The sequence below is a fragment of the Zonotrichia albicollis genome, chromosome 29 (genome assembly GCF_047830755.1).
Source record: "Zonotrichia albicollis isolate bZonAlb1 chromosome 29, bZonAlb1.hap1, whole genome shotgun sequence".
Taxonomy (NCBI): Eukaryota; Metazoa; Chordata; class Aves; order Passeriformes; family Passerellidae; genus Zonotrichia; species Zonotrichia albicollis.
The window spans coordinates 1,928,801-1,942,600 of record NC_133847.1 but is presented as its reverse complement, the minus strand read 5'-3'; the positions used below and the strand labels follow the sequence as shown (position 1 = coordinate 1,942,600).

Sequence of the window (13,800 nt, the reverse complement as noted above, 5' to 3'; positions counted from 1 at the left end):
AGGTGTCTGCCTGGACATGCTGGGTACTGTGGGGTTTGTTCTCCTCTCCTACAAAATCAAGACAATGGAAGAAAAGCAAAGAAATGCTCCAAACGTACCAGTGTCCTGGAGAGCCTGGTGTGATGCAACAGGGAGGGAGGAACCCAGAACTGCTCTGGGAAGAGGCCATGGGCACTCAGGAGATGAACCTAGGGGCTCTGTATGTGCTAATCTGGGATCCTCAGAGCAAACCTGGGATCCTCAGCATTAACCTGTGGTTCTCAGCAGTAATCCACAGTCCCCAGTGCTACTCTGGGGGTCCCAAAAGATAATTTGGGGTCATCAGTGCTAATTTGAGGCCCTCAGCACTAATATGGGGGTCCCAACACAATCTGGGGTTCTCAGCACAATCCATGGTCCCCAGCACTAATCCACAGTGCCCAAATCCTAGCACAGGACCCCTAAGTCCCCTGCCCAGGGGGTACTGCAGGAAAAACCTGGATATTTAGCCCTCAGGTTCCTGCTAGGTCTTGGGCCTAAATATCCAGGTTTTTTAAAACCAGCTCATTACACATTGGTTTAAATTTGAGATTCTCCATTCCTGGTGTGTAATTTAAACTAAATAAAAAGCTGAAAAAGCCCATCACAGCAGTTCACCTCTGCACAGAGCAGTGACACTCACTGAAAATGGAAATGATCAATAATGATATTTGAATAATCTGTCCCCAAGACATGAATTATTCACATGCTGCACCAGGAATCTGACCACCAATTAATTCACTTGTACAGCACAGGAGGCCATGGATGAGCTTCTACCAGGCCTAGGGAGAGGACTGACTTCTGTAAAGGAAATCTCCTCCTCTGACCAAGCTCCACCAGGGTGCCAAGGGCCTGTGCCAGAGGAGAGGAATCACAGCCCTGAGATCCCATTCCCCCAGCCCCATGCTTGTCCCAGGTTATAAACCTGCAGCCCCAGCAGGTTCCTGAACACCTTGAGCCCTGCCCAGCACAGGGGGTGGCTGGGCCCAGGCAGTGTGCCCGGGGTGCTGGCTCTTGCCTGGGTGGCACAAGAGGGGCTTCCCCCACCTCGGTGGCTCAGGCACCTGGAAAAGCTCCAGACACAGCAGAAGGTCCCTGCTCCTGTGCCAAGCACCAGCACCATCCCTGAGCCACCTCCAGAGCACCCTCAGTGCCTGCAGGCACAGTGCCATCCCAGGGACACCACAGCTTCCCCTCCTACCTCTCAGCTGGTTTTGGGGGCTCAGTCTCCGGGGCTGCCTCTTGCAGGGGAACTTCCTCCTCTGCCCGCTGGGCCTGGAGGGCCTCAGGGGCTTCCTGGGGAGCAGAGGTGTCCTTCTCCTCCTTCCTCTCCTCTTTCCTCTCCTCCTTCCTCTCTTCCTTCCTTTCCTGCTGCTGAGGTTTCTGCTGTGGGACCAGCTGAGCTTGCTGCTGCTCTTGCTGCTGCTGTTGCTGCAGGACCTGTTGCTGCTGCTGCTGCTGCTGCTGCGGCTGCTGTGGCAGGGGTTTCTGTGGTGGTGGGTACGTTTCATGCTCAGAGGGTTCATAGGTGTCCTGCTCCCGCAGCTCCTCCTCCTCCTCCTCTTCCAACTCCTCTTCCTTGGGGTAGCCTTCCTCAGTCTCACTGTAGTCCTCAATGAACTCTTCCTCCTCTTCCTCCAGGTAGAGATCATCATCATCCTCCTCCTCCCAGCGGGGGGAGTCCTTGCGGTAGCTGACGGAGCTGTGGCAGGAGTGGTAGGAGTCGCCGTCCCTCTCGTCCAGCTCCGAGTCCCGCAGGCTCTCGTTCTCGAAGTCCTCGCTCAGCTGGGAGCTGCCCTGGCTCAGCTCGGCCGACGAGGCGTAGCGGCTGCTGCCTGTGGGGCTGGGGGCCGAGGGGACACAAGGACAGGGCTCCCGTGGGTCCGTGGCACCCAGGCAGAGCCCCAGGCCCTGCCCCAGGGCCGGGAGGATGTGCAGCTCCCATCGGGAGCCGAAGGCACAGAACCAGGAGACTCCATCGGCTGAACCAGCCCCCCAGGAGGGGCACTCTGAGCCCCCTGCCCGTGCCTGGGCTGACAGTGGGGATGGGCTGACAGTGTCTGTCTCCTGGGCTCACCCCAGCCGGGGGTGCCAGATCCTGCCTCCTGTTGCTGCCAGACACCCTGTCCTGCCCCTGACACACAGATCTGTCACCCGTGCTCTGCACAGCCCTCCCAGGCACCCCACCCCAGGGCACCCCCTCAACCCCCTCACTCCCCTTGACACCATCCCTACCTGGGGGCCCCTCTCTGCCCTTGATGCCAGGCCAGATGCCTTCCCCCACCCCATTTGCCCCCCCAGCCCCCTTCTCTCACAGCTGCCTGCGCTGGGAGGCCCACAGGGGCCCGGGAGGCTGCCGGGGACAGGGCAGCCCCGTGGCTCCGTGGGGACAGGCTGACAGAAGCAGACATGCAGACAGGACAGGGACATGCCGAGGAAGAGGCCGACACCACGTCTCCAGCACTGGCAGCCAGGGCTCAGGGGGTGTGTGAGGGGACAAAGGTGAGGGGCTGGGCTGGGCAGAGCCCAGAGTGGCTGAGCCAGGCTGGGGAAGCCAGGGGACACCGCAGGGAAGAGAGTGCTGGGGGATGGCTCAGGCTGGTCCCAGCTGGGAGGGGTACTGGCATCATCCAGGTACCTTGGGAAGGAGCACTTGGGGCACAGGGATGCAGGAGACACAGCTCACACCTGGAAACCCCACACCTCCCCATCCTGATCCTGGCCAGAGCTGGGAGAGGCACTCTTGGCACATGGCAGGATCCCAAATCACTGCATGAAGCTTTTGCCGAGACAGGGACACTCTGGCAGGTGACCAGGAACAGGGAGTGGCATTTGAGTCCCCAAGGGCCCAGTCCCACACCCGCTGACACGACAAGGAACAGGCAGCAGCGCTGCCAGACAGTCCCAATGCCAGCAAGCGGGACCAGGATGCCGGGATGTCACCCCATGAACTGGAGTGCAGCAGCAAGAGGGGCTGGGGGGACACCTGGAGCACCCCAAAGCTGTCCCTGCAGGAGGCTGATTCGGGGCGGGGAGGGTGGCACAAGGCCGCCCTTGCCAGGACTGGTGTTGGCCTCACCATGGCAGCAAGGACCGAGCACAGCACTCTGCGACGGCACACGGCACACGCACAGGTAGGGACCCACCTATCCGACAGGTCTAGGGACCGCCTGCTCTCAAGGGAAGGCTGGCGGCTGGTCCGCCTGCTCGACTCAGAACCGGACTCAGCGTCGCTGCGCCCGATTGCGGCAGAGTCTACGCTACCATAGCGTCTGCCAGGGGAGGAGAGGAACATGGTCAGCAAGGTCCCACCGCCACCCGCCACCCCCTGCTGCCGTGGGGACGCTGGCAGGGAGGCTCTGTCCACCTGGAGGGGGCTGGCACTTCGGGTTGGGCTCTGCCACCAGAGTCTGTGTCCCCAACCTGCTCTCGCTGCACTGCCCAGCTCCCAGCAGGGACAGCCAGGGGTGGGGGGCCCCAAGCCCAGTGAGGACAGAGGAGGGCAGTGACCCAAAAGAGTTTGAAAACTTCCCAGTGAGAAGGAAAGGCTTGGATGGAGCCAGCACCACCCCACTCTTCCTCACCTCATCCTTCCCTCTGTCACTGGGAGCGCCATCCCTGGCATCCCCCTGGGGACCCGCTGGCCTCTGTCACCTGCGGGGGAGGTTGAGAGCCGGTCCCAGGGTGAGCTGGCTGTGGCCACTGTACCTGATGGGAGCCTGGTCCGAGTAGTCCATCTCGTAGCTCTGCATGGAGTCGGTGTAGGAGTCGCGGGAGCTCTGCTGCTGGTGCCTCATGGGGTACTGGTGCACGGAGGCGTTGGGCTGGGACGTGGTGTAGTAGGGTGGGGGGATGCTGTTGCTGGTCTCGCTGCGGTAGTCACTGTCCCGGTCATCCACGGTACTGTCGGGGTCATCATCTGCAGGGGGCCACAGTGAGCAGGGCAGGGGATGGCCCAAATCCGGCCCTTTAGTGCCACCACTGTGTCCCCACCATGCTGGGGAGGTGGGCCCAGCGCAGGATGAGGGGCGAGCTGACGTTGTCAGCACAGGAAGGGTTTGGGGGGATGAGGGGAAGGTGGAGGGGGAATTTGGGACATACAGAAGGAGGAAGAGGATGGGGGAAAGGACCCTCCCTCTGCCCCACCAATGTTCCAGCTCGAGTTGCTCATTGCCACTGGGACCCCCAAGGGCACAGAGCCCCATGGTGCCATGTCCCCACCAGCCCATGGGGACAGCCCTGCCCAGGACAGGGCACTTGGTGACACTGTTCTCACACAAGGCCACAGGCTAGACCCAAGCTCCAGGTCCTCTGAGCCCTGGGCCAGGCAAAGAGGGATGTGCTGGGGACCCCCAGGCTGGGAAGAGAGGAGTGGGCAGGATACTTACTCTGCTGTTCTCCCCAGCCAAAATAATTCCAGTTGCCTACAAAGAAAGGGGCAGATTCAATAAAGATGGAGGCTGGTTGGGAGGAACCAGCATCTACCCAGAGGGCACACTGGGCTGGGGACACTGCCCTGGGGACAGCATCCAGGATGGGGCACTGAACATGACAACACTAAGCGGGACTGGAGACAGTGCCTGTGGGGGCATGGTGCCACTGACCCAGGCTGGGGACAATGCTATGGCCAGGCATGGTGGCACTGACAGGGGACGGGGCCTGGGGCTGAGCACAGGGGCACTGAACCATGCATGCCCCTGGGGTGGTTATAGAAGGGGAACTGAGGCATGTGCTGGGACAAACTGAGCTGGCACCCCAAATGCCTCTGCAGGGCCCCCATCCAGCAGCCCCCAACACCAGCCTGCTGTCCCTTGCCCCAGTGGAACTGCTCCCATCAGCCCCATTGCTCCTATTGCTCCCCTCCACACACAGGAAGGCTCAGCCACTGTGGAGCTGGGAGACAGCAGAGAAACACTGGCAAACACAGGAAGGACAACAGGAATGGGGATGGGAACTGGGTATGGGGTGAAGTTCAACCCCACTTGGGTTGGGATCCAATGCCCAAAGCAGATGTGGAGCCCACCCCCTAAAATTCCTCGGTGTGGGAAAGGAGGGTGTGGGTGTCCCCCAGCGGGGCAGGGACAGGGCAGCACTTACAGCACTGTGAGCCATGCACAGGCAGAGGCTTTTCCTGCTCCTCCTGGAAGGCATACTGGGGAGAGAGGGGCTGGTGAGGGCTCCTGCTGGCAGCACTGCCCCTGCCCCCTCACCCCAGGCCTGGCAGCACTCACATCATCCTGGTCCCGCATGGCGTTGAGCTGCTCCAGTTTCTTGGCCCAGTACCTGGCCTCCTCCTCAGGGATATCTGTGAGGGCAAAGACCCCAGTTAGTGCACAGACCCCCCAAAACAGCCCTCAAGCTTTTGGGGCTGAGGATCAGACCCTCAGCCTGAGCTCCAAAGCTCATGAGTAGCCCTGGGGCTGTGGGCAAGGAAGGACAGCCTGGGGATGGGGATGGGGACGGGGCACCCACCCAGCGGCAGCTCAAAGCGCGTGTCCAGGAGGATGCGATGGAAGGTCGGATCCTTGGTGCCTGAAATCTCGTTGTCTGTCATGATGACCTGGGAGTCGAGTGTGAGCCATTCCCCAGGGCCCTCCTGTCAGGTAGAAATGGAGTGAGGAAAGCTCCCAGAGCCCCCTTTCATTCCCCCACAACCCCAGCACACGGGGTGTGGCCCCAGGCAGGATGGGGAAGGCTCTGCCTGGCCCAAAGGACAGCTGGGGTGACACATGTCCCTTGGGGCTGAGCCTGTGCCTGCCTCCTACCTCATTGGACTGCCTGATGGTCCGGAGGGGGATCCACACCGTGCCCACCATGGTGTCCCAGATGAGCCCCTTGTTCCACACCTCCACAGTCAGGCCCAAGTCCAGCCGATTGATCTCACTGGGGACAGGAAAGGGATCAGGTTACCCCCATGAAGTTAACCCCCCTCAGGTCTCTGCAGCCTCCTGGGACCACCCCAGCTTCTACCTGTCCTCTCAGGGACTGCCAGGACTCAGGTGAGCCCCTCAGATCTGGGCTCAGGGCAGTGGGGGACTCCCCGTGTTGTTTATGGGGGCAGGGGGGAGCAGCAGGGATGGGGGAGCTCGGGGGACCCCTGGACACTCACAACATGGAGCCCTGCACACCCCTGGACACTCACAACATGGAGCCCTGCACACCCACGGACACTCACAACATGGAGCCCTGCACACCCACGGACACTCACAACATGGAGCCCTGCACACCCATGGACACTCACAACATGGAGCCCTGCACACCCCTGGACACTCACAACATGAAGTCCTGCACACCCACGGACACTCACAACATGGAGCCCTGCACACCCACGGACACTCACAACATGGAGCCCTGCACACCCACGGACACTCACAACATGGAGCCCTGCACACCCACGGACACTCACAACATGAAGTCCTGCTCCCAGGAGGGCAAGTTGCCCCGCACTGCGATGGTCGTGCTCTTGACATTTTGCACCTTCAGGGTCACGTAGGTGTTAAACTTCTCTGTGGGAACAAGCAGAGGGTGAAGTGACCCCCAGTGTGTCCCCACTCCCCAACACTGCCTCCTGCCACCCCACACACTTCCCTCAGCACCCCAGTCCCAGGAGGGATCCTGCATCTGCCAGGGCTGGGAGGATGTGAGCCACCCCCTCTGTCCAGGGCACCCCCATTTGTGTGTGTATGTCCCCAGCTGATGCCTCCAGAGCTAAGGGACCCTCGACCCCCTTCCCCAGCCCCTCCTCTGATCCTGCCACACCCAAGCAGCCCAAGAGCCCCCCACCCTCTCCCCTCAGGTGGGGTCTCACTTACCTTGGGGCCCATCATACTTGGCCTTTTTAACTGTGGGGACAAAGGGAAGGAAGAAAATCAGGCTGAGACCCTGAGGAAAGGCTGGGGATCCCCACCAGAGTGTCAGGGGGGTGGGAGGACCCCAGTCCTGGTTGACCCCCCACGCCCCTCCAGCTGCCAGGTGGGAAAAGTGCTGGGATCCTCCATGCCAAATGAGGGTGAGGGATCAGATACGAGATGGAGGTGGGAATCAGAGGGGAGAAATTGCTCCCCCAAAAACCTGCTACTGTGTGACAGCTTGCAACCCCAAAGGACCAGCCCTCCTCTGCTGAGGGGGTGTTATCCCCCCTGACCCCACACTTTTGACTTGGGATTTATTTGGAGAAACAGAAGATGTTACCATCCATGTCCAGAGGAAAACCTGTGGTCTGGGGGATGCTGTTCCTCACTTGAGACCCATCTGGGTGGCACCAGCCCAGCAGGACCAGGGTTAATTAAGGCTCCCCCAAACCACTGACCCACATTTCCCGAAGAAAACCGGGTGAGTCGGTGCTTGTAACCCTCCCTGAGTCAAAACAGCCCCAGGGGTGGAGGAGATGCCCCCCAAACCCTATACAGCCCCAAAACACCCCCATTGCACCCCAGCCCTGTCCCCCCCATGGGGGCACTGTGGGGCTGGTTCCCATCGTGCCCGTTGGGGGTGCAGGGAGCCCTCGGATCCTGCTCCACGGGATCTGATCTGATCCACGGGAACCCCCCCAGTTCTGGCTGACACCCCCAGCTTTATCCCGTTGTGGGGGGGGTCGGTCCCCAGCCTGTGGCTGCACTGGGGGGGCAGAGGGGGCCGGGCACAGCCGGTACCGACGCCGCCAATGCCCGGGGGTGTCCGCGGGGCTGTGGGGAGGGGACCGGGCGGGGAGGGAATGACACAGCACCCGGAGAACGCGTAAGTGACGCGGGTGCCAGCGGGTGCAGGACCAACGTGACCGAGCAGGGATGAAAATAGCCCTGGCGACATCAAAGGTAATTTGATTTCGGAGACGTGCCACTCGCCACCGCTTATCAGCCGCCACCAGCGCCGGAGGGGACGCGGGGCTGCCGCCAGCGCCACGTGCCTGGCTGGGCTGGCAGGAGGCACCAGAAACCTCGGGGAAACTGAGGCAAGGGAAAGCAGCACCTCGGAAACAACTGGGGAGCCTCCAACCCGGCTGCCTGCCCTGTGCCACAGAAAGGGTGACACGCTGGGTGGCTCTGTGCCCCAAGGAAGGTCAGCAGAGACGCCACTGGCAGCCATGTTCCCAGGGAACCACAGAGATGGCGAATTCACACTTGGGGGGTTGGCACAAAGCTCCCGGATCCCAAAGATCCTCGAGTGACACCAGGCTGGGAGCCTGGGGGCTGTCTGGGGATGGCTGGCACCACTGTGTGTAATGATTATGTAAATGAAATAAATGTATTTATACATTCTATTTTACATATTATAAATTGATATTATTCTATTCTAACAGAGCATTTGGAGCCAGAACCTGCCTGTGGCTGACAGGGATCCCCCTTCCCCCGGGCCCAGGGGCACCCACTATTCTTTACCAGCTGCTGCTTCCAAAAAGGAACGGGAGAGCAGAGGAAGGAAAAGCTCCAAAAATACCCGAGCTGACAGGAACAAACAATTACCCAGGGAACACGTGGCTTTCCTGGCTGTCATCTCCTGCCAGGGAGAAGTCCTGCTGTCACCATCTGCAGGATGTGCTGCCCTCCCACCCATCAAAGGGTCCCCAAAGCTGGCACAGGGGTGGCGAGTCCTGGGGTGCCACCCTGAGGCTAAACCTGAGTCCCCAGGCAAGGAGCTGAGGACAGTGTGACACTCCTGTGACATCAGCAAGCTGGGGTCTCCCAGGCTGGGGTGATCTCCCTCCTCTCAGGGGGTGTTGAACAGCTGCGGAAATTGAGGCAGGAGGCAGCTGGCAGGGATTGGACTGGGATTGGCATTAAACTGGGCTGGGCTGTTGGCATGCCCCAACAGGCCTGTCTGTCTGTCTGTCCTTCCCTCTGCCTGTCCACGCATTCCTCTGTACATCCATCCTGCTGCCTGTCCATTACCAGTCACTCCACCCACCCATCCATGCTCCAGCCATCCACCCACCCATCTGCCATCCATCTTGCTGTCCATCCATCCTCCCACCCCTCTATCCATCCTCCCACGCCTCTGTCCTTCCTGTCTCTCCATTCACCCATCCTTCTGTCCATCCACCCACCCCTCTGTCCATTTTCCTGTCTCTCCACTCACCCATCCTTCTGCCTGTCCATCCATTTGCATATCTGTCCACCCACTCCCACCATTAGTCCATCTCCTGTGTGTCCATCCCTCTGTCCGTCCATTTACCTGTCTCTCTGTCCCCTCCCCTCTCTGTTCACCCACCCCACTCCCCATCCACTCACCGGTCTCTCCACACACCCATCCCCATGTCTATCCCCCATACATCTGTCTGTCCATCACCCAACCCTCCATGCACCCCTCCATCCATCCTTCCATCCGTCCACCCACCCGTCTGTCCTTCCATCCACCCCTCTGTCCTTCCTCTCCCTCTGTCCCTCCACCCACCCACCCCTCAGCCTCCGTGATCACGTCTCCCATCCCCTTCATCCATCTGTCCCTCCGTCTCTCCATCTGCCTCTCCAGCTGCCCGTCCGCCCGCCTGTCCATCTGTCTGTCTGCCTCCCGCCACTCCAGACACCCCCTCCTGTCCCCAGTCACCCCACACTCCCGGGTCACTCCAGTCCTGTCACGCAGGGACACCCCTGGCACGAATCCCCCAGGAGGGGCAGGGAAAGCCGGGGGAGGCTCTGGGGTGGCACCCCCGCCCCCGGGACCCCCAAAATAGCCCGGGGAGCGTGAGCAGCGAGTGGTGACGGGCACCGGGGGAAGCCCCAGCCCACTCGGAGCTGTTCTGAGCAGCCACCCCCAGCGCCAGCGAGGGTGTCACCGCATGTGACAGTCCTTTAAGTGGCAGTAAAGAGGCACTTCCCCTGCCAGAGGAGAGTACTGAAATCTGGGGCTGGCTGGGGGGGCACACAGGGGCATGCCAGCTGTGGCACTGCCACCAGAGAGGGGGCTGTGACAGCACCTCAGGGACAAGGACACGTCAGGGGGGTGGAAGGGGCTCAGCCTCCATCGTGATGAACTCAGGCAGCACCCGGAGAACCCCATTTCCTCCAGATTTCACCTGGGGTGAGGGAATCCAGGAATCCAGACACTCCATGCCCCCCTTGTCCCAGCTGTCACTCTGCCACCTCCATCCCCTGACCCCAAGACGCACGAGTGCTACCCCGTCCCCACCAGGATGTCACAGGGCCTTGAGAAGGGGGTAAAGGGACCCCTCCCGACTTCTGTCCCCCTCACTGAGCTTTCAATCCAGACTGAGCAGCGAGGCTGAGGCCAAGCCTGCAGGACTCATTTGGGCACTGGATTGGGCAGGGTGCTGGGTGCAGGGATCCCCTACCTGTGCAGTCCCCCAGTACATCCCAGTATGGGAAACCAGCACCAGCTCCCCTAACTGGGCACACAGCACCAGACCCCCAGGTCGTACCCTGACCCCCACCAGCATCTCCATGCCAGGCTGGGCAACACCTGCAGGGGCACAGGGGGCTGCAGGAGGTGGGGCTGGGGCTCGGGCTGCAATCTGAGAGGGGCATTTAGGGGTTCAATCCCCACAGTGTGGGATTTGGGGTGCATAGGGTCTGTTTGGGGGAGTGAGAATGTAGACATAGATAGATAGATAGATAGATAGATAGATAGATAGATAGATAGATAGATGATAGATAGATAGAGAGGGATGGATGATTTTGGGGAGATTGAGAGAATGTAGAGATACATAAATGGGGATGGATGATTTTAGGGGTCGGGGCTGCTTCAGGGTGTAATTGGGGGGGTGGGAGTGGATGTGGGGTGTTGGGGGCACAGATGGGTTATTTTTGATGAGGGGGTGGTTGGGAATGCAGAGGGCTGCATCTGCAGGATGGGGGTGCCTGAGGATAGGCGGGAGGGGTGGGGTCCGGGGGGGCTGGGTAGGGGGTATATGGGGAGACATGCGATGGTGGGGGGGTGCACGAGCACGGTGAGGTCAGCGCTTGAGGGGGGTGTGGGAAGAGACGCGAAGGGAGCAGGATGGGAAGGGCAGGGGCTCCGAGGGGGCGGCAAGCTGGAGAGGCTGGGGTGGGCGGCAAGGGGGGAGCCCCCTCCCCACGGCGGGGGAGGGCGACGGAGGGAGCCGGGGGGGTTTATAGGGGAGCCCCCTCCCTCCTCGGCAGTGGGAAGTTGTGGGGGCAGCTCCCGTCCCACGGCGCTGGCAGGATATGGGGGAAGCCCGGGAGTTGTTCCGGGGGGAGCCCCTTCCCACAGCGGGAGGGGAGCCCGGGAGGGTCCCGGGAGGAGCCCCATGGGGCGGCGGGAGGCGCGGAGGGAGCCCCGTTCCTCCCGGCGGGGGTTTGGGGTCAGGACCAGCGTTCGGGGGGATCCCGGGGGGTTCCGGGGGATCCCGGGGGATCCCAGGGGGTTCCGGGGATCCCTGTGCGGGCAGGGCGCGCCCACACCCCCGCCCCTCCCCCACCCCCGCTCCCGGCTCCCGCGCCGCGCGCGCGCCCCCGCCGGTTCATTCATAAATCCACGCGCCGGGCGCTGCTGAATGGAGCCGTTCCCACGGCCCCCCCGCCTCACCGCCCCCTCCCGCCCGCGCTCCCCTCAGCCCCGCCGGGCCCGCGCTCCCCCCTCTCCGCCCCGGGCTCCGCTCCGTCCCCGCGCGGGACGTGCCCCCCGCCCGGCCCGCGCCCGGCGCCCCGTGCCCCGGTACCTCCGACGCAGAGCAGCGACATGGCGGCGGTGCGGGTGCCGGGGGGCGCGGGGGGCGCGGGGGGCCCTGGCCGCCGCCCGGCTCTAGCGCGCCGCCATCTTCCCTCAGCACCGCGGACAGCGCCTGACGTCACCGCCGCCCCCGCCCGCGCGGCGCCGCCCCCGAGCCCCGCCCGGAGCCGGGGCCGAGCCGGGTCTGGGGTCCCGGGGGGGGCACGGGGCGGAACGCTCGGCTCGGCTCGGGTCGGCACGGCACGGCACGGCCACACGGCATGGCTCGGCACAGCACTGCTCCGCTCGGCAAGGAGCGCGGAACGCCCGACACCGCCCGGCACGGCACCGCCTGGCACGGCACGGCACGGCACGGCACGGCACGGCACGGCATGGCCTGGCACAGCCGCAGCGCCCCGCGGAACGGGCGGGGGCCCTGCCCAAAGCGGGGCCGGCGCTGTCCGGTGTGGGTCCGGCCGGCTCGTCCAGCCCCGGGGGCCCCGGTGCCCTCCCTTCCCCGGCAGGGTGGGCTGGGGGAGCTGTGCGTGTCCTGCCCTAAAGGGGGGTGGCTTTGGGGTGCAGAATTTACCGCACCCCCCAGGCATGCTCCCCCCGGGCCGTGCTGGGCATGTTCCGAGATGGGTCTGAACAGGGACACACTGTCGTTGTCACCCTCTCCTCATTGTTGTGTCCTCTCTCCTCTGGGCCACCAAATGTGACATCCCAAAAAAGGCTCAGATCTGGGCAGTGATCCCAGCTCAGGGGCTGCAGGAGCTGCCGTGGTCCCAGGCAGGGACCAGCACCCAGCTCCAGGTGCTGGCCCTCATGGGAGGGGTCCCACATGAGAGTGAAGCAGAGACCTCCACCTCCATCTCTGGGGACATGAGCTCAGACAGGGATTCACCCTGTCCCCATTTGCCTCCTGTTGTGGAGCCAGGTGATGGGCTCACACTGCCATCCCGCTGATCCTGGTGGCTCCAGTAAAGCTGTCACCACGTTACTCCCATGGGATCATTGCCCAGCAGAAAGTGGTATCAGGAACACCACGGGGAAAAGAGACACCAAAGGAAACTGAGGCAGAGAGAGCAAAGGAAGATATGCACACAGGGGCACCTGTGGGACTGAGTGCCCTGGCCTGACCCTTGCACTGCTGCTTCATCACTAATGAGTGATCCCAAATGAGTGCAGGGCCTGACCCTCCCAGAGCAGCCCCAGTCCCTGACAGTGCAGTACTGGAGCCACTGGAGGCAGGAGGTGCGGCAGGGGGACACCCACGTGTGCCCTCACACACCTGCACAGCCCCATCACCCCCACAGGAGCACATGGAACCCCGTGGGGTGACAGCCCGGGCAGGGTGACCCAGTGTGGGCAGCAGGGAGGCCCAGCTGTGAACAGCCCACTGCTACCTCCAGGAACAAGGCCCTGGAGATACTGGTACGGTGGGCAGCAGTGGGCACAGCCCTTCCTGCAGGGAAACTGAGGCACACAGAGCTGGGCTTTGCACCAGTGAGGACCCAGAGGAGGCAGGGTCACTGGGCATGCTGAGATGCCAAGGCAAGCCCCCAGGTCCTCAGGCTCAGCCCCAGCCCCCTCCCCAGCACATCCATTCTCCTGGCCCTGCCTCCCAACAGCCCTGCCCCAGGAATGGCAGAGTGGGGGTCATGCCAGGGTGGGGTCAGCACTGAGGCCACCTCCTCCCTCCCTCCCCTCACTCTGGGCGCTCTCACCCCTCTCTGCCCCCCCATGGCCTGTCAGAGCCCTTCCAGACCCCCATCAAGTCCCTGGAGATGAACCAGGAGTTTGTGGCACCCCCAGCTCTGGCATTCCCACACTGCTCCCCCCACAAACACCATCCTGGCAGGAGCTTTGGGGCCCCCCAGGCTGCCCAGAGCCCTTCCCCACAGCCCGGACGTGCCAGAGCCTTTCCCAGCCCTCCAAGGACTCTCCGTGTATTTTTGGTGCCGTCTCTTGGCATCTCCTCCCTGCTCGGCCAGCCCTGGGGCGCCAGAGCTGCCTCCAGCGGGAGCGTCTGCTCCGCTCAGCGTCAGCGCATCGCCCGTGTGCGGCACACGTGGGGCACGGCACACACTCGTGTCACACTCGTGTCATACACATATCACACACGCATCACACACACTCATCACACACTCATGTTAC

The 13,800-nt window shown here is 62.6% G+C and overlaps 1 protein-coding gene across 1 annotated transcript in view; it reads right to left on the bottom strand.

The window, feature by feature from the left end:
* Positions 1-11,814, bottom strand: part of UNC13A (unc-13 homolog A) — a 37,355-nt gene extending 25,541 nt beyond the window's left edge. The window contains exons 1-10 of the mRNA XM_074529023.1: positions 11,654-11,814; positions 6,831-6,860; positions 6,425-6,524; positions 5,784-5,901; positions 5,491-5,614; positions 5,250-5,323; positions 5,116-5,170; positions 4,407-4,442; positions 3,727-3,937; positions 1,220-1,861 (exon numbers count right to left, since the gene is read on the bottom strand). Coding sequence (XP_074385124.1) covers positions 1,220-1,861; positions 3,727-3,937; positions 4,407-4,442; positions 5,116-5,170; positions 5,250-5,323; positions 5,491-5,614; positions 5,784-5,901; positions 6,425-6,524; positions 6,831-6,860; positions 11,654-11,675 — 1,412 coding nt within the window. The 5' untranslated portion in view covers positions 11,676-11,814. The remainder of the gene's footprint in view (positions 1-1,219; positions 1,862-3,726; positions 3,938-4,406; positions 4,443-5,115; positions 5,171-5,249; positions 5,324-5,490; positions 5,615-5,783; positions 5,902-6,424; positions 6,525-6,830; positions 6,861-11,653) is intronic.
* Between the last annotated feature and the right edge of the window lie 1,986 nt (positions 11,815-13,800).